We start from the raw sequence: 20482 nt of genomic DNA, 5'->3' as shown, positions 1-20482 counted from the left end.
CCTGCCACACTTTCTCTTATTTCATTATGCTGTTTCATTAGTGTAGTAGTTGGGAGGGGGGAATAGACAGCAGTAGGATTGTGGAATGTATTGTTGTCATTCTTTTCTAGAAGACCAAGGTCATCCTTTGTCTCCGCACTTTTACACCTGACCGGAAGCAGCTGGGTGTAGATGCCAGCATGGAAGAAGAAGATTGGACCATGTGATGGATTGTGGTTGTGGGGAGAAGATCATGAACTTTTAACTGGGTGGGATTCTGATGTAATTTCCAGAATTGGGATTTCCATAGCAATGTGCTAAGATGTCTGATTTATTAAATTGGAACTTCAAGGATCGTTTTGCCTTGGACTCTGATTTAATTCTACATGGAATGCTAACACTTGAGATGGTGATCAAAATATCTTGATTTTATTCTTAGGAACTTTAGGATGTCTGTTAAGATTATTTCTTCAGGATGTCTGTTAGATTTTGTAATATGTTTTCTCTTCCATTATAGTTGGAGAAAGTGCTACAGCAAGGGGACATCGGTGAATGCTGTGAACCTTACATGGTTATGAAGGAAAGCGATGCTTTGAAGGTAAATGAAATCCAGCACAAATAAACTGACTGCTATGTTTGTAATTCTAATAGAAGAGAACATAGGTAGTTCAGGGTTGAACTATGGATAAGGTGACCAGATTTTCAGATTGGTAAAGAGGGACACAATTGACCGGGGGGGGGGGGGGGGGGGCTTGATTAAAAATTTTTTATGGAGCAACAAAAATTTTCATGCAGCGCTAAAATAGTATTGTAATATATTTTTTTATTTCAACATAACTACAATTTACAATATAATACGTTTATTTACACTTATATTTATTAAATATATTTACAAAAATTATGTACAGTATTATTTTATTCTTTGGCATATTTCTCACTTGAGTGAATTTTTTTTAGTAGATTGCTGTCGTTGTTTAAAAGGTCATGAAATTTTTCACAAGAATTCGTTAAATTATATTTCACACATAAAACGGCTTTCAAAATCTCAACACTTAATTGTGATTTTTCTGATGTCCACACTTTATTTACCGTAGAAAAAAACGTGTTCAGTCGCAGCAGACTATTTAAAAAAAGATTCTATCCAAAATACAAAATACCAGCTGCAGTTATTCACTTAAGAACTGTGGCAAGAAAGGTGGTATAATGGGCTTATAAGCGAGCTGCAACGTGGCAAAAATGGGGGAGCAAGTGAGTGAGCGAGAAGGGGCCAAAATTAAAAATGAAAAATCAGGACATTTTGATAATGATAGCGGGACCCGGGACAAATTGTAGAAAATCGTGACTGTCCCGTGAAAATCGGGACGTCTGGTCACCTTAACTATGGAATTCTTGGTTCTCTGAGTTTGGGGGTTTATTGCAGACATTTCATTCCAGGCTTGGTAACATTATTAGTGTGAGTGTGAGGTTTACTGCATGTAATAGTAGCTTGCTCTGCCAGGGTTTTGATTTGGGGGGGGGGGTGTATTTTGAAAATGGATCATTTGTTATGTAGGATCTGTTAATTTAGCTCAGTGGTTCCCAAACTTGGCAACTTTAAGACTTGTGGACTTCAACTTCCAGAATTCTCCAGCCAGCAGAGCAGAGTTGGCTGGAGAATTCTGGAAGTTGAAGTCCACAAGTCTTAAAGTTGCCAAGTTTGGGAACCACTGATTTAGCTTAATTGCATCTGAATCACTCCCCCTACCTCCAGTCATTTTCACTGGGATAACAATAGTTTGCCATTCAGAATGATTATTTAGGCAGTTTTTCCTAACACAGAATTTCCTGCCGTTTTGCCTTCTGAAGCCCAGCTACACCTACAGAGCACCAGTTTGGTTAAAACTGCGATAAGGATCAAACAGTTAGAATTGAAACCCAGTGACGGTGTTTTCCGCTTGTGCTTTCAGAACAAGGAGAAGTTGGAGAAGCTGCGAGTGGCAGGAGAGCAATTTTGCACCCGGTTGGGGCGATACCGCATGCCATTTGCCTGGACTGCCATCCACCTCATGAACATAATTAGCACTACTGGGATCCTTGAGAGGGATGCTTCAGACTCTGAAAACGGTTAGTCATTTGAAGCTGGGTTCAGCGTAGAAGAATTATCTGCATTCGCATCATAATTTCTTATTGAGTTCTGTTCTATTTGTTTTGGTATTTAGGTCTTGGCCCCAAGATAGGATAGGAGCGGGCATTTATTCAGATCAAGCATTTATTTTAAAAAGCTTCTTCATTTTGTTAAGTTGTCTAGAACAATAATAAAGCAGTCTTTAAAAAATAAGTCTAATAATTTGAACTTTCTATAGGCATTTATAGTTATTGACTTACCTCCTTGCAGCAAACAGCTTGTTCCAATTTAGCCTGATTAGCACAAGAAAAAAAAATCTGCCTATACTTCCCACCAATTTGCCTTCTTGCAGCAAATAGTCGGTTTCACTTTCAGTTTCAGCACCGGGCTCCCAATGATCAGCTGTTTCAGGCTGCAAGGATTGCCATAGCCTATTGCTGCCTCAAGCCCCAATTTCCCCATTTGATGTAAGGAGGTAAATTGCTGGGAGGCAGAGGGCAAAGGGTGGGGGCTGTTGGGTGGGTGGGGCTACATTCCGTGTATAGGACGCACCCAAATTTTCACCCTCTTTTGCAGGGGGGAAGGTCCATCTTTGAAAAATATGGTATTCCCTTTCTTTCTGTGCTGGAGATAAGGAATTCGAATATTATAATAGTAACATATCTAACTGTTGGGTTATTTCTTGCTTATGACCTCTGAGGATATATGCGTGACTTTCCTATTGAACACTCTCTCCTTTTGCAGAGCGCAAAGGTACCTGGAATGAGCGCAAGAGGAAAGCCTATGGACGGCTGAGTGTTGGGGAGGAGATGTGCAGCTTTAGCAACTTCCGTCCAGCCACCCTCACAATCACCAATTTTTTCAAACAGGTTAGAATGTTTTTTGTATTAGCCTCACCCAGAGCATCATGTAGGTTTAACGTTTCTGCGAGAATGCAGATAGAGAATCAGGGGGGCTGTTTGTATGGCACTATTTGTTTCCTCACTTGATGCATCTGTGAAGTGAGTGAAGCACGGACTTCCAGAATCTCTTCTGGAAAAAAGGATAACTAGTCTGCCATGAAAGAGGGAGAAATCACTTTTTTGTAGCTTCCAAAATGAAAATATGTCAGTGGGGTGGACACAACATTCTTGCTTAACGGAATGGGGCCAAGGTCTTAAAGGAAGGTGGCTGGGAGAAGCAAAGCCTTTAAGATGCCCTTGTCTCCATATCTCTTGGCATGCTGGATTTGTCTGTTTTTAAAAAATTCTGTTTAATCAACATTAAAAATATTACAGTTAACATCTCTTTAAAAAGTTTAATCAATTTGCAATGCTAGATTTTAATTAACTAGCAGTATAACTATATGAGTTATATTATTATTTTACAGATGTCTACATACTTTAGAAAAAAATCTAATGTACTACAGGTAGTCCTTGACTTATGCCCATGATTGAGACCACAGAACAACACACACAATAGAAATTTTCTGTTGTTAAGTGAACATTTGTTAAGTGAGTTTTGCCCCATTTTATGACCTAATTATGACATAATTATCTTCCTTAATTGTTGAGCATTTCCCTGTCAACCAAATTCCTAAATATTTCACTTTTTTTACCATTTGCATTCCCATGTTTCCCTCTAATTCTTGCTCCTGTTTTTTTGGTGAAATTCTTCATGATGATCTTCGTTTTGTTCTTATTAATTTTACATCCCGCTATCTTACCATATTCCTCTATTTTTTGAATTAATTTAGTTCCTGATTTTACTGGACCCTCTAATATGAATACCATATCGTCCGCAAATGCCTGTGTTTTATATTCCTCTTTTTTTAATTTTTAATCCCTTTATTTCTTGCTTGTTTCTAATTTCTGTTAATAGAACTTCCAGTGTTAGTATAAATAATGAAAGTAATAATGGACAACCCTGTCTCACTCCTTTCCATATTTTAAATTCTTCTGTAGTGTCGCTATTTATTATTGTTTTTGCTGTCTGGGCCGAATAAATTGATTCTATCATTTTTATAAATTTTTCTCCAAATCACATCATTTTTAACTGTGTGATAATGAAATGCCAATTCAAGTTATCAAAGGCCTTTTGGGCATCTAAAAAGACCAGTGCAACTTGTTTTCCCGGATTCTCTTCATAATATTCTAGTGTGTTTATAATTATCTTCATATTATTTTTTAATTGGCATTTTGGTAAGAAGTTGTTTTGGTCTGTGTGAATGATTTCATTTAATATTTTTTAAAATTCACTCTGCCATTATTGATGTAAAGATTTTATTTACAAATACAGACAAGGTATAAGAAAGACAGAGAAAGGGATGGATTTTATAAGGAGCCGCAAGAGCTGAATAAAATTTTACAGAGAACCGAAGAAAAATTGATTAAAAAAAATATATCACTTCTTATTAAAATTCAAAATGGAAGAAGAAACTGTGAAAGAAACGATGATAAGATGGGCGATAAATTTTGGGTATAGTATAGAATTGGTGGAATGGGAAGAAAATTGGGAAATAAACTACAAATTAACGATGGCAACGGCTTATAGAGAGAACATGTACAAGATGTTCTACAGATGGGACCTTCCACAGCGAGAAATGCGGAAATGTTCCCAGAGTGTTCACCTATCTACTGGAAATGCAACAAACAACATGGAACATATACTACCATATGTGGTGGACATGCACAGCTGCGAAAAAGTATTGGAAAAAAAATAAAAGATTGGCTAAAGAAGATTACTACACATCAAATTGCACTAAAACCTGAATTATTTTTGTTAGGGATTATAAAGGAAATTATGAAAAAAATATTAGAAACTTAATTCTACACATAATTACGGGAGCGAAAATTACATTCGCTCAGAACTGGAAAAATAATTATACACCAACAGAAGAAAATGTAATTAAAAAAATATTGGAATGTGCAGAGATGGATAGGCTCACGAAAGAACTAAAAGAGAAAGAAGAATCTGAATGCTACTCCGTATGGGATTTATTGTACGATTGGCTAGAGGAAGGGAGGGGGGGAAGCAGGAAAGCAAAAAAGGAAGGAAGAAGGATCAACAAATCAATAGATAACTACCAAACCGGAAAATGACTAAAGGATAGAAATATGAGATAGACTATACCAAATAAATATTATACAAAACAACTTAAATATAGTAAAAATTGTTATATATAGAATATAGAGAATATTATATATAGAATGGAAAAAATGTATGAAATCATGTAAATGCACAAATATATAAAGTTATAGTTATAAAAGATTTACTTGTATGGATAAAAGAATCACAACAGATATTTTAAAAAATGTAACGTGTTGCAAAGATGTGAAGTTTGTACAAACAAAATAAAATGTTTTTTAAAAAGAGGGAAAAATGGCTCTGCGTGCCACCTGTGGCATCACGGTTTTAGGGACCGAGTGCCCCAAACTGCAACTCAAACCCTATTTATTTATCACGAAGTGCCAACATGGCAATTTAACCTGAATAATGAGATTTTGTGAGGAATTCCAGTCACTCTTTCACAACTTGACTTCTCCCTGGTAACACTGCATTTCTTTAACAGCACAACTCAGGAATGATGGGAGTATAGTGCAGTAGCTCTGGAGGACCATCACATCTCCCTTCCTTCCTTCCTTCCTTCCTTCCTTCCTTCCCTTCCCTTCCCTTCCCTTCCCTTCCCTTCCCTAACACTAACACTAACACTAACACTAACACTAACACTTCACGAATTTGCGTGTCATCCTTGCACAAGGGCCTTGCTAATCTTCTCTGTATACTTCTTTCCTCCTCCTCTGATTTCACCCTTCCTTCCTTCCTTCCTTCCTTCCTTCCTTTCTTCCTCTCTCCTCTGATTTCACCTTCCTTCCTTTAATCCTGCATATTATGGTTCGTTATTGTTAGTATTTATTAAATAATGCTATGTAGCTTAGAAGCTCTCAGCAAAAATAACAGCAGCTGTTGTTTGTGGCTGAAGCTACCCGGGGTATTATTTACACACACACACACACACACACACACACACACTTTTATTCCACTTTCCCTGGATCCTTGGGAAAGAAATGGCATCCTTTCCCCATCCCCGTCTTTTATAAACTATAACACACAGACACACACCCAATGGAGCCAGCCACCGCTGCCTGGCTTCCTCGAAGGCATAGCGCATCTCAAAGGGGGCAGTTCACATCTGGAGTGCTGAACAGTGTCTTGCTGCGAGAGCAGGGCCAGGTCTCTCCACCGTCCGACTCACCAATGGGGGCGCTTCTATTGGGTCAGCCCCCCCCCCCCCGAGCTTTTGTGCTCAGAGTTTGGCTGGGAGAGGGGAGCGCTTTGCCACGCTGCCCCCTTCTTCCTCTTGGCCTTGCCATCAAGGGAGGAGGAAGGCCAGGATTGGGGAATGCCCCCCCACCCCAAATATCCGCCCCCACAGTTCTCTCCCAGCTGTCTTTGCTGGCAGCAACAGCAAGGTGGAATGCTGTTGCCACACAAAGGCAAGATCAGGGGTGCTCCACCCATTGCTACCACCGCAAGAGGGTGACAGCTCTTCCATCCCTCTGCCATGACAGGGAGGCACCGCAGAGAGGTGCAAGAGCCACATGGGTCGCATTGTGGCTTCATGTGGTAATGGGCTTCAGGAGGAGGACGGGACGCTGCCTCCCCCATTGTGAAAAAGTTCATTCAATCAATTCCAACTTCTCGAGATCTTTACTTTTACGAGAAGTTGGAATTGATTGAGTGAAATGTGATGGGAGAAATGCGATTGGAGCTGGGCTGGGGTGATGGCGTGCATGCGTGCACACCAAGAGGGCTCTATGTGCCAGATCTGGCACATACGCCATAGGTTCGCCATCACAGCATTAGGCTGTTTTCAGTACAAACCAGATTTGAAGGATGAGAGTCTTGGCATGTTGTCTGTCTTGATTTTTGAATACTGAAACTCTGCATAGACATTTGTGGATGTAATAGAGGACACTCATAAGAGGCTTTATTCACTACACTGGTGAATGCCACCTTCTTCATCTTCTGTCTCTCTTCATTGTCACCTTCTTTGTCAGGAAGGCGATCGTCTCAGTGATGAGGACTTGTATAAATTCCTAGCAGATATGAGGCGCCCATCTTCTGTCCTGAGAAGACTCCGTCCAGTTACAGGTAAAGTTCAAAGTTCAAAGTTTAATAAATTTATATGCTGCCCAATCCCGAAGGACTCCGGGCGGCTTACATAAAATAATTCTAAAAAAAAAATACTAAAAAATTTAAAATAGAGAGAAAACAAATTAAAAAGACACATCATGCACTCAACCTTAGTGGGGCTGGACCTCGTTCATGAGGTCAACAGCTCCAGGCCTGCCGGAACAGCCAGGTCTTAGTAGACTTTCGGAAGGCCGAGAGAGTGGGGAGGGTCCGGATCCCTGCGGGGAGTTCGTTCCATAGGGCCGGGGCAGCTACAGAGAAGGCCCTCCCCCGAGGAGCCGCCAGACGACATTGTCTAGTCGACGGCACCTGGAGAAGGCCCATCCTGTGTGATCTTATTGGACGCTGGGAGGTGTGTGGCAGAAGACGGTCTCATAGATATCCAGGTCTTAGGCCATGTAGGGCCTATACCAGATTAAAACTCACTGTCTCTCGCTTTCTAGCCTGGTGCCAATTTGGTGACTAGACCAAATTACTTCTCTTTCCAAATTGACTATGCAGGCACCCATCCACAAAACATCGGCTGAAGCTATCGGCCATGCAGAGTCACTGCGTTTATTTGTTAGTTTGTTTGTTTGTTCAATTCATTCATTCATTTTCTATGTCCACCCATCTCAGGCAATGATTTTTGTCATCTAAATCCCACTACTCTATGGATGGCGCTCAGAATTCCCTTGACTCTTCACTCATAGATCTCCCTGCTCAATGCCAAGATATAATATGCTTTGTTTTGTTATAGTGTGGAAATACTATTACAAAACAAAGCCTATTATACCTTACATTGTACATGAAGATCTCTATGTTGACGAGGGGTGTTAGATTTTAATGTAATATGATTCCACATGTATACTGTCTTCTCTTTTTTTTTTTTCTCTTTAAAACTAGGATATGTTAAGTATATTGATAGCATAAATACCATTAATATAGATTGGTGTTTGCTCAGAAGCGGAAATACACCAATGAGAGGAAGAGTGGGAAACAGAAGGTAGAAGAGAGATGGAAGAGAGGGATAGGAGAGAGGGTAAGGGGGGAAGATGAGGAGGATAAGGTGGAGTGGAATGTAGGAGAAGGAGAAAGGAAGGGGAAGTAGAGCAGGAAAGGATGATGGAGGGAAGGAAGGAGGTAGGAGAGAGGTAGAAGAAAGAGGTGTATGGAGAGCAGAAGAGCTAATCATGGGTTTTTATCTTTCTGGGCGTTGACGACAAGAGGAACTGATGTAATTACTACTTAACACAATAGGATATTGGCTATGTAATAGTATACATGTGATTGTATGTCATGAAAATGGAAAATAAAAAAGTATATTAAAAAAAAATCTGTGTGTGTAGGGTCAATTCTATATCTGCTGTTGACTTCCAGGGGTCTGGCTCTTGCTCCAGCACCTTCTAGTGCTCGTCCTTCAGCTTCAGAATGGCTTCACATGGGATAAAGATGGATTCCAGTATCCCCCCATCGTCCAGCTGTCCATGGTCACTCCTGGTGCTTGATGCATGGATAGACATGTTGCTCTGTATGTACAGTAAATCATTCCTATATTCCTCTTGTTTTTGCATCACAGCTCAATTCAAGATTGATATTTCACCAGTGCCAGAAAATCCTCATTATTGCCTCTCACCTGAACTGTTGCATGTCCAGCCTTACCCTGATTTGCGTGTCCGGCCCACCAAGGAGATCCTTGGATTCCCAGTTGGAGAAGTCTACATCCCTCATACGGCATATCGGTGAGCACACATCTTGTGAAATTGCAAGGATAGTTCCCTGAGAGGAAAGAAGCTCTCTTTGGGGTGTTTTCTTACTTTCTTACTTGAAACTTTCAAGAAAAGGCTTTCCTCCTTTCTCCTTTTTCCATTTTGTGTGTTAAAATATAATCCTTATTTAAAAGTCTGCAGGAGAACCTAATAGTACTTATACACCACTTCATAGTGCTCCACAACCCCCTCTAAGCAGTTTACAAGTCACCACATTGTCCCCGACAATCTGGCTCCTCATTTTACTGACCTTGGAAGGATGGAAGGCTGACTTTGAGCCAGTGAGACTCGAACTGCCGAATTTCTGGCAGTTGCCAGAAATAGCCTGCAATACTGCATTTAACCACTGTGCCGCCATGGCTCGTATGATGATGTCTCTGCCATCAACCAGCATAATGAAATCCACAGGGATAAATATGCTGATTGTCTATCTGGATTACTTTCTTCTGCTGATCTCTTACTCGTTCACCTCTATGGCTACAGGGATAGTCATACTTAACTGCAATGTACATTTGTTCAGGGTTCAAATCACCCCATTCAGTCCTCTGTGGTTCTTCATCTGAAAAGGGGCATATGAAGTTGCATTGGGCAGGTATAACTGTCCAGCCTTTATAGAATAGGGAGGATAGGTCTTGTTAAATATAACCTCATGTTTGTTATAATAGTCCAGTGGTTCCCAAACTTGGCAACTTTAAGACTTGTGGACTTCAACTCCCAGAATTCTCCAGCCAGCAGAGCTGGCTGGAGAATTCTGGGAGTTGAAGTCCACAAGTCTTAAAGTTGCCAAGTTTGGGAACCACTGTAAAATAGTCAATAGGAGATGAATATCTCCTTTGTCAGTGATCTGAGACTTTACTTTCACAATCTGTTGTTCCATATGGCAGCCAGTTACCTCTGCCAGGGTCATTGGTCACATCACTTGATAGGTGTAATAGTATCCTCCCGAAGGAATATCTTTTCCTCCTGTCTCGCCTGTTTCTTGAATCCAGAGCAGCTTTTTCCCCCTGTCCAGCCATCTGCTGCTTGGCTGCTTCCAGTAAGAACCAGATGGTGAAATTCTGTTGTTGCCCGTGGGCCTTCAGGGAGAGAAGAGATTGGTTCTCACAGAAGTGTTTCTCTGTCTCTGCTGTTGGACTGTAGCACTTGAGACCCCAAACACTGAAGAACTTTCACTTCTTTCACTGCATGTCCTCTACTTACTTTCCATAGACTGACGTCCCTCAGTCCTTTCCCCCATCCATTCTTCTAAGGCAAGCCTTCTTAGGAAAGAGCTTTGTTCATGTGGACCCAGATTGTTGGGGGCAATTTGCTGACTCTCTGTAAACCGCTTAGAGAGGGCTGGAAGCCCTATGAAGCGGTATATAAGTCTACTGCTATTGCTATTGCTATGTGGATGCTTTCTAATATGCCTGGCAAGGTCTTACGGTGTCACTGATTAAATTGCAATTGCAAACTGGGTCTCTAGAAAAGGAAAAGCATGCCAGAAAGCTCTTGTATCTAGAGCAGATACCCTGTTTATTCTCTCCATCAGCTTTGCTAGTGAAATAAGTGGGTTCACTGAAGAAGAGCTGTGAGAATTGGGGAGAATTGGGGTGGAATTGCTACAGCTGACCAGTATATCCCTATAATGCTCTTGGTACTGAAGAAATGCCAGCTAATAACTGAGACAACTTTAATCCTTGCCCTAAAACCTCTGCTGCACAGACTGTTAAATCAGGCATCACCTTAAAAGAGATCTGGGTAAGCTGAAAAGAAGCTTATAAGATTGAAGCAGCTGTGATTGTCATTGCTGAAACTTAGCTGTATGTTGCTTGGCGCAGTGGTTAAATGCAGCACTGCAGGCCACTTCAGCGGACTGCAGTTCTGCAGTTCGGCTGTTCAAATCTCACCGGCTCAGGGTTGACTCAGCCTTCCATCCTTCCGAGGTGGGTGAAATGAGGACCCAGATTGTTGTTGGGGGCAATATGCTGACTCTGTAAACCGCTTAGAGAGGGCTGAAAGCCCTATGAAGCGGTATAGAAGTCGAACTGCTATTGCTATTGCTATCTATCATCTATCTATCTATCTATCTATCTATCTATCTATCTATCTATCTATCTATCTATCTATCTATCTCTATATCTCTATCCGTCTGTCTGTCTGTCTGTCTGTCTGTCTGTCTGTCTGTCTGTCTGTCTGTCTGTCTGTCTGTCTGTCTGTCTATCTATCTATCTATCTATCTATCTATCTATCTATCTATCTATCCATATCTCTTAACTATCTATCTATCTATCTTATCAGTGGTTAGGGTGCAGCACTGCAGGCCACTTCAGCTGACTGTTATCTGCAGTTCAGCGGTTCAAATCTCACCGGCTCAAGGTTGACTCAGCCTTCCATCCTTCCGAGGTGGGTGAAATGAGGACCCGGATTGTTGTTGGAGGCGATATGCTGACTCTGTAAACCGCTTAGAGAGGGCTGAAAGCCCTATGAAGCGGCATATAAGTCTAACTGCTATTGCTATTGCTATTGCTAACTTATTCTAAAGTGTATGGATCCTTATTCTCAAAACAGCATCTCCTAATTATGAAAGGCACATATAACCAGGTTTAGAAGAATCCAGATATTTACAGAAGTATAAAGAATGACGGGTGCAGAAGAAGCCACAAAAATATCAAGAAGAACTGACTATGTGTTATTGTGAGCACATAAAAGATTGAGAGGAGAAATGAAAAAACTTGGGAAGCAAAGAATAATGGGATAATTCTGAAAAACAGCAAAGCTAGCAGCGGAACAGGGGCATTCAATGCGAAAACATTCTGATTTGGAAGAAAACGTTTTCTGCTTCTACGGCTTCAAGAATATACATTCCTCCTTTCTCCTCTTGTGACAAACATTTTTCTTCTCTTTTTCCCCCCCCCAGGAATCTACTCTACGTTTATCCACAGAGCCTGAATTTCAGCAGCCGCCAAGGCTCGGTGCGAAACATTGCAGTGAAACTGCAGTTTATGGCTGGAGAGGATCCTAGCCAAGCCCTTCCCGTGAGTGAGACCCTCCCTCAGCTGCTTTCTCCTGCCTCTTTTCATCCACCACTGGATTGTGGAGCAGAAGGGCGCCCCAGAAGAGATTGCCCCAAATATTCTCTCTTGAATCAGTTTTCACCTTTGATCTCTCCCCATTTAGGGTGGGTGAGGGGCTTCATTTATGACAAGACCCACAACCTATATTCCTATAATTTCTATTTCCATTTTAAAAAGTGTAGGGATTTTGAGTTTAGAAAAGAAACTCAAAAGTCCTAAGTTTTCCCATATGACAATTGTACTATATCTGAAGCAGATTTAATATTCAAACCATGGGCTGGGTTTTTATACTAAAGGTTGTCTGCTGCTTGCCAGCCAATTTAATAGCCAGTCAGGGTTTATCACTACAGCAGTGGTTCCCAAACTTGGCAACTTTAAGACTTGTGGACTTCAACTCCCAGAATTCTCCAGCCAGCAGAGCAGAGCTGGCTGGAGAATTCTGGGAGTTGAAGTCCACAAGTCTTAAAGTTGCCAAGTTTGGGAACCACTGCACTACAGGATGACCTGCCAAAAAGTTTGATAATCTCAGAAGAAATCGTGCTGGGTAACCAATTTAAGGGAGAATGACCTGTTCGCTGCCAGCAGGAATTTGCTTCAGATGCATTCAATTCAGTTTTCCTTAAGAAATGATCCTGCAAAATAGCAACTTGTTCATGGTTTCAATCATGTTACAGAGCCTGAATCTGCAGCCAGGGTTTATGAAAGTTCTTAAGGGAGAGTGTCTGAAAGGCCATGTCTGTGTTTCTTAGTAGAGCTGGGAAAGTATTGGGTTTTGTTGCCTTGATTGTAAATGAGAATGTTATAATAGCAATTGAAAATACTTGAATAGCAGTAGGTTATCCTCATGGTATTTCTGGCCTTGAATAATCCGTTCCCAGAAGTGCCAGAATGGAAAGTATTGAAATATAGCAATAACAATAGCGCTTAGACTTATATACTGCTTCATAATACTTTATAGCTCCAACAATCTGGGTCCTCATTTGACCGACCTCGGTAGGATGGAAGGCTGAGTTGATCTTGGGCCGGTGAGAATTGAACTGCTGGCAGTTAGCAGCAGTTCGAGTCTCACCGGCTCAAGGTCAACTCAGCCTTCCAAGGTGGGTCAAATGAGGACCCAGATTGTTGGAAGGCAATATGTTGACTCTGTAAATTGGTATATGTGGTATTTGTGAGCAAATAGTGAAAATCATGTGGCCTTTCTAAGTGCTTGTTTATCTCTCATGCTCCCTCCCTTGGCCAGATGAGTTTCATGCTCTGTGCTCCTTACTGATACTGTTTTTGTTTCTCCTTATGCTCCAGGTTATCTTTGGGAAATCAAGTTGCAGTGAGTTTGCCAAAGAGGCTTACACAGCTGTTGTGTATCATAACAAGTGAGTAGTAAGAATTGAAGCAGGGGTGGGTTTAAATTTTTTTTACTACTGGTTCTGTGGGTGTGGGTAGGTGGAGGAGGGATGTGGCTGAGTGGGCGTGGCCAACTTGACATCACTCACGCACACTCAGTCACATGACCCACCACCACCAAGCCACACCTACCTAAACTGTGACGAAAATTTGTGGGACTCCGACGGAGGGAGGGGGGAAGAGATGGGAAAAACTCCCAAAAATAGACTGCCAGAGGATTTAGGGTGTGGAAAAGCCACACGTTTCCTAGAGGGAATCAATTTGAAGCATTCAACTTTGCAGCCTGGAGGCCACAACTGTGTTTATAAATCCGGCGGGCGAGTGTGGGGGGGGGGGGGGGAGAGAGCAATGGGAAGAAAAGGGTTTGAGATAGGAAAAAATGCAGGCGGAGGTGTTGAACTGTGCAAGCAGGGAGGGAAGAACGGAGGAAAGCTCACCCAGGGCCCTTCATCCGCTCCGGTGCCTGGAGAAAGCAGTGATGCCGGCCTGGGCCCCTCTCTGGCTAGCAAGTCCCCGGCCCAACTCTCCTGCCCGAAAGATTGTGGTCACCCGGGAGGACTCGTTTACTCGCTTACATCCAGCCAAGCTGCGGCCGAGGGGTGGAGAGTCCGGCGGTGCTTGGGGCACTTCTTTGCCGCTGTCCGGGATGCCAGACACCTCATCCCCTGCCCCACCTGCCACCCCCAAATTGTGCCCCACCACGAGACGTGCATCTTACCAGAATCTGGCAGCTCCGTTGCATCTCTTGGCCTGTCTTTGCAGGGAAAACCTTACATGGCTGGTCTCGGGAATTGAGGTGGGGGCGCAAGGGAAAGGGGATCTCACCTGTCCCCCCGCCGCCCCCAAATTTTCCTGAACATCTTACTTGAGTCTGGCAGCTCCACCGCTTCTCTCTCGCGGCTGCTTTATGCAGGGAAGCATCTTGCGCAGTAAAGAAAGACTTCTCACGAATGCGAGCAGTTAGCAATCTTTACCGTGTAAGGTTAAGAGGGCTCTTAGGAGGAAAGGCCGTGTCGCTGCTTCCCGCCAGCAAAGAAGTGGAGCGAGAGGCGCTGGAGCTGCCAACGGGTGGGTGGGCAGCAGCCCCTCACATGGGGAGTGGGCCAAGCCCGGCCATGCCATCACAGAGCCCGTGGTGCTTTCCCTTCAACCTGGGTGGTGCTGCTTCGTCTTGGGGAAGACCAGGTCGCTGCAATTCTAGTGCAGCGCCAGTTGCTTTCATTTTGCGGTGGAAGAACGAAAGCGAACAGCAGTTCCGCGGTGGTCCTCTGGGAGGGTAGCCAACCAGGGAGGGAGGGCAGAGACAGCAGTGGCGGCGACCCCTTCCAAGCGCAGCGCACAGAGGTGGTGGGCAAGGCGGCCCCGGCTCGCTTGTTGCCTGTCCACCTGCACCATGTCCCACTCCGGCTGGCCGCGTGAGTACAAATGCGGTGACCTGGTCTTTGCCAAGATGAAGTGCCACCACCCAGGCTGAAGGGAAAGTGGCATCCAGCCCACCTGCCCGCCAGCAGCTTCCGCGCCTCTCACTCTGCTTCTTTGCTGGCGGGAAGCAGCACCCTGGCCGAGTCTCCTTTCTCCAGAACCCCGAGCCCAAACCGTCGTGGAGCCGGCACAGGAGACACGTGCCGGTTCCACGTGTGGGTGGAAGGCAGCCTTTTCTGCAGCATCCCCCTACCCTCTTTGGATCGCCCTGCAGCCGGGGGGGGGTGTCCTCTGCCTTTGCAGAAACGGGGCAGGCGCATGTGCAGCAGCTTTGTGATGTCTGCTTGCCGTCCCAGAGCACCACGGTCCCTCTCAGCACCAGCACAGCATTTCTACCAAGGGCCGCCGGGCCGGGCTGGATGCCAACCTTGGAAGGCAAGCAGGCGTGGGGGACCGCGGGGAAGGCCATGTGGAAGGCAGGGAAGGATGCCAGGGCTGCGGGGAAGGGAGACATCTGTCGGAACCTTCACAGACGGTTTGTGAAGCTTTGCAGACTGTCAATGGTCATAATTTACAGCTGTATAAATAAAAGAGGGTTTTGGGGGGTCTAGGATTGTGATTTATGTGTTCTCTGCAAGCCTAGGTCAGAACAGAAGGAGCCGAGGTGGCGCAGTGGTTAAATGCAGCACTGCAGGCTACTTCAGCTGACTGCAGTTCTGCAGTTCGGCTGTTCAAATCTCACCGGCTCAGGGTTGACTCAGCCTTCCATCCTTCCGAGGTGGGTGAAATGAGGACCCGGATTGTTGTTGGGGGCGATATGCTGACTCTGTAAACCGCTTAGAGAGGGCTGAAAGCCCTATGAAGCGGTATATAAGTCTAACTGCTATTGCTTTTGCTAACAGGTGGCTCTAAATAGCTTACAGATACTTGTTTGGTTAGTCTATACTGAACTATGCAAACTTTGCCAGAAAAACGGTATTTGATTTCCTGTGTAGATCTTTACCGCAAATATGTAAACGCGAAATTTTGTGTTGAATGGCAACTTCCCACCATCCCTCTCCACAGGTCACCTGAGTTCTATGAAGAGTTCAAGCTGAAGATCCCAGCCAACTTGACAGACAATCATCACTTGCTTTTCACCTTTTATCACATTAGCTGTCAACAGAAGCAGAACACACCTCTGGAGACTCCTGTTGGTTACACCGTGAGTTTGAAAAGAAATGCAGAGTTATGTGGGTACAAGGTGGGGAACTGTGATTCATTGTAAAGGGCCCCCAGTTTAAATTTCCACTATCCTCCATTGCAAAGAAACTCAGATAAAGGGACAGGGAGAATCCCCTGCTTTAAGACTATCCATAAATTCGTGCAGGAATCAAGAGTATGATCTGTCATTATATATACAGTATTTATATTTGACCAGTTTTCCTGGAATGCCCTTTACAGACACTCCTCAACTTACAACCATTTGTTCAGTGGCCATTCAAAGTTACAACAGCATTGGAAAAAAATGACTTACGGCCATTTTTCACACTTAGACCATCACAGCATGATCAAAATTCAGATGCTCATATTTATGACACGTGGAATACCCTGGGATCACATGATCACCTTTTGTGATCTTCTGACAAAGTCAACGGGAAACCAGATTCAGTTAGTAACAGCCATGTTATTAAGTTAACGATCGAAGTAATTCCCTTAATAACTGTGGCAAGGAAGGTTGTAATATGGGGCAAATAAGGATGCCCTTCCAAATGTTGCTCAGTGGAATTTACTGTTGTCAATACCAATAGTAAATTGCCTTAAATATGGAAAGTGGGATGGTTGGAGAAGAAGAATCCTTTTGTAATCCTTTTGTAATAAGATCACACAGGATGGGCCTTCTCGGGGTGCCTTCAGCGGAACAATGCCGGCTGGCGGTGCCTAGGAGTAGGGCCTTCTCTGTTGCCGCTCCGGCCCTATGGAATGAGCTGCCCCCGGAGATCCGGACCCTACCCACTCTCATGGCCTTTCGCAAAGCCATTAAAACCTAGCTTTTCCGGCAGGCCTGGGGCTGTTGACCCCTTGATGGGGGTCCAGCCCCCTCCTGATTGGGTGTCTGTTGTGTTCCTTTTTTTAAACTTTGTTGTGTCCCATTGTTTTTAATAATTCTTTTTAATTCTTTTTTTCATTTCTGTAAGCCGCCCGGAGTCCTCCGGGATTGGGCGGCATAGAAATTCAATAAATGAAATGAAATTGTTCTATGTTCTGTGTGTGATTGTCGGTCTTTTTCTTAACAAAACTGATCTGTGGGACAGAAAGAGGAGAGGGTTGGGTTGCAGAGGGAAAGTGGCCGGGGAATATGCCAACCAGCAAGGACTTAACTCTGTCCGTCTTCTCTTCCTAGTGGATTCCTCTCATGCAACACGGACGGCTGAGAACGGGGCAGTTTTGCCTGCCGGTGTCACTCGACAAGCCTCCCCCCAGCTACTCCGTGCTCACCCCTGATGTAAGTAAGCAGCGGCTTCGTTTTCCTAGAGAGCCTTTCCTTACCTAGGCGGCCTTGTGAAAGATGCCTCCTTTCCCACTTCCTAGCCCCACTGCCCCCCCCCCTCTCAGGTGGCGCAGTGGTTAGGGTACAGGCCACTTCAGCTGACTGCAGTTCTGCAGTTCGGCGGTTCTAATCTCACCGGCTCAAAGGTTGACTCAGCCTTCCATCCTTCCAAGGTGGGTAATTTTTGCAAAGACTGACTTTCAGTTCAATCTACTAATGCAGTGTTTCTCAACCGCTTAGAGAGGGCTGAAAGCCCTATGAAGCGGTATATAAGTCTAACTGCTATTGCTATCTATCTATCTATCTATCTATCTATCTATCTATCTATCTATCTATCTATCTATCTATCTATCTATCTTATCTATCTATCTAACTATCTATCTATCTCTATATCTCTGTCTGTCTGTCCATCCATTCATCCATATCTCTTATCTATCTATCTATCTATCTATCTATCTATCTATCTATCTATCTATCTATCTATCTATCTATCTATCTATCTATCATCTATCTATCTAGAGCCGGGGTGGCGCAGTGGTTAGGGTGCAGTACTGTAGGCCACTTCAGCTGACTGTTATCTGCAGTTCAGCGGTTCTAATCTCACCGGCTCAAGGTTGACTCAGCCTTCCATCCTTCCGAGGTGGGTGAAATGAGGACCCGGATTGTTGTTGGGGGCAATATGCTGACTCTGTAAACCGCTTAGAGAGGGCTGAAAGCCCTATGAAGTGGTATATAAGTCTAACTGCTATTGCTATCTATCTATCTATCTATCTATCTATCTATCTATCTATCTATCTATCTATCTATCTATCTATCTTATCTATCTATCTAACTATCTATCTATCTCTATATCTCTGTCTGTCTGTCCATCCATTCATCCATATCTCTTATCTATCTATCTATCTATCTATCTATCTATCTATCTATCTATCTATCTATCATCTATCTATCTATCTATCTATCTATCTATCAGCTATCTATCTATCTAGAGCCGGGGTGGCGCAGTGGTTAGGGTGCAGGACTGCAGGCCACTTCAGCTGACTGTTATCTGCAGTTCAGCGGTTCTAATCTCACCGGCTCAAGGTTGACTCAGCCTTCCATCCTTCCGAGGTGGGTAAAATGAGGACCCGGATTGTTGTTGGGGGCGATATGCTGACTCTGTAAACCGCTTAGAGAGGGCTGAAAGCCCTATGAAGCGATATATAAGTCTAACTGCTATTGCTATTGCTAATTTGTGCCAGGATTTTTTTTTCATTTTTTTCAGAATTGTAGCCTATTTCACAATGACTACTAGACTTTCCATGCATTTGTTTATCAATCTTTTCCTGGGTTGCTTCTCTGTAGGTGCCGCTACCTGGCATGAAGTGGGTGGATAATCACAAAGCGGTCTTCAGTGTGGAAGTTCTGGCTGTCTCCTCTGTCCACACCCAGGTGAGAAGATAAATCAGTGGTTGATCTTCCACGTTGCCCCAGGAAAACAAAGAACAAACCAACACTTAGTTGCGTAGTCAAGTTGTTTTTCAACTCGGAGTTTGCGTTAGTTTTTTGCATTGTTTTTGCCCCCTCCAAATCTAAAACAGAAATCTCAGTCCACATATAAATTAATTTTCTTTTTACAAAATACATGCCAAACATGTTTCCAAATTCATAATGTATTTCTTTTTTGGCAGCCTATTAGGCAAAATTGTAAGGACCTGCCCCAGCTGGTCCCTCGGGAAAGTAAGACTATCGAATCCATGAAGTTGAATCAAAAGAGCTTTTACTGAGAGAAAGTGATTGCAGGAAAGCAAGGAGGCATTTGAAAAGTCCCGCGCAAAGCAAGCCCCTTGACCAATAGGATGCTGCCAGGTTGTTTTGAGAACACTGAATGTACCAGGCAAATAACAGTTTACCCTCAGGGCAGGACGGCCTTGGAACCAGGCTGGGACCAGCTGGGAAGGGAGTGTGCTCTGTCTCCAAAAACAACCCCCCTCCCTAATTCCCAAACAGTTATGCTGGCATTTTCACAAGCAAAAGCATGTGAAAATGCCAGCAAGCCTCCTCCCCACCCCTCCCAACAGAATGGCAGGACACAATGGTGGACCTGACATGCCACCCCTCCTGAACAGAAACGTTAGTCCTGGAGAGTATAATAAAACAAACAGGGAGAGAAGAAACGTAAAACAAGAGAAACGTCATTTGGGTTTTTCAGGATATTTATTATGGAAGCGTTTGATGAGTTTCGGGCTCTAATGTGCCGATGGTCAACCCATTCATTCTGAGCTCTTTGGAAGTCTTTCCAGGCCAGTAAGTACTGAAGGGTCCCCTTATGCTTATGGGAATCTAGAATTTCCAGGATTTCAAAGTGCGGCTCCCCTTCTATAATTAAAGGCTCCAGGATTGGTGGAAGTTTAGATCTAAGGGGAAAAGTAACCTCTGTAATTATGTATGTATGTATGTATGTTTAAGGTTTAAGGTTTTAATGGATTTGTATGCCGTCCAATCCCAAAGGACTCCGGGCGGCTCACATCAAAAACAATTTAAAAATTAAAAAAGTTAAAAATACAAGACAAGCAAATTAAAAAGGACACAACATGCACTTGATCTTAGTGGGGCTGACGCTCAATCAAAGATTAGCAGCCCCAGGCCTGCCGGAACAGCCAGGTCTTAACAGACTTTCGGAAGGCCGAGAGAGTGGGGAGGGTCTGGATCTCTGGGGGTAGATCGTTCCATAGGGCCGGGGCAGCTACAGAGAAGGCCCTCCCCCGAGGAGCCGCCAGGTAACATTGTGTAGTCAACGGCACCTGGAGAAGGCCCACCCTGTGAGATCTTATTGGGCGCTGGGAGGTATGTGGCAGAAGACAGTCTCGCAGATATCCGGGTCCTAGGCCATGTAGGGCTTTAAAGGTGATAACCAGCACCTTGAAGCATGTTCGGAGACCAATAGGGAGCCAGTGCAGCTCGCGGAGGATAGGTGTAATGTGGGTGTATCTAGGTACACCCAATATTGCTTGCGCGGCTGCATTCTGGACCAATTGTAGTCTCTGAACATGTATGTACTCTATGTATGTACTGCATGTATGTATGT

General features: G+C 43.8%; 1 protein-coding gene and 1 pseudogene across 1 annotated transcript in view; one reads left to right on the top strand and one right to left on the bottom strand.

Moving 5' to 3' along the window:
• DOCK6 (dedicator of cytokinesis 6) overlaps window positions 1-20482 on the top strand; it is a 92574-nt gene that overhangs the window by 31434 nt on the left and 40658 nt on the right. The window contains exons 10-19 of the mRNA XM_032210498.1: window positions 497-577; window positions 1926-2082; window positions 2828-2952; window positions 7123-7216; window positions 8817-8979; window positions 11906-12023; window positions 13362-13432; window positions 15951-16089; window positions 17269-17370; window positions 18760-18846. Coding sequence (XP_032066389.1) covers window positions 497-577; window positions 1926-2082; window positions 2828-2952; window positions 7123-7216; window positions 8817-8979; window positions 11906-12023; window positions 13362-13432; window positions 15951-16089; window positions 17269-17370; window positions 18760-18846 — 1137 coding nt within the window. The remainder of the gene's footprint in view (window positions 1-496; window positions 578-1925; window positions 2083-2827; window positions 2953-7122; window positions 7217-8816; window positions 8980-11905; window positions 12024-13361; window positions 13433-15950; window positions 16090-17268; window positions 17371-18759; window positions 18847-20482) is intronic.
• Window positions 5777-5852, bottom strand: LOC116505116 (annotated as a pseudogene).

Source organism: Thamnophis elegans, chromosome 2 (assembly GCF_009769535.1).
Source record: "Thamnophis elegans isolate rThaEle1 chromosome 2, rThaEle1.pri, whole genome shotgun sequence".
In the NCBI taxonomy this organism is placed as follows: Eukaryota; Metazoa; Chordata; class Lepidosauria; order Squamata; family Colubridae; genus Thamnophis; species Thamnophis elegans.
Note: the sequence above shows the minus strand (reverse complement) of the source record. Positions and strands in the feature narration are given on the sequence as shown.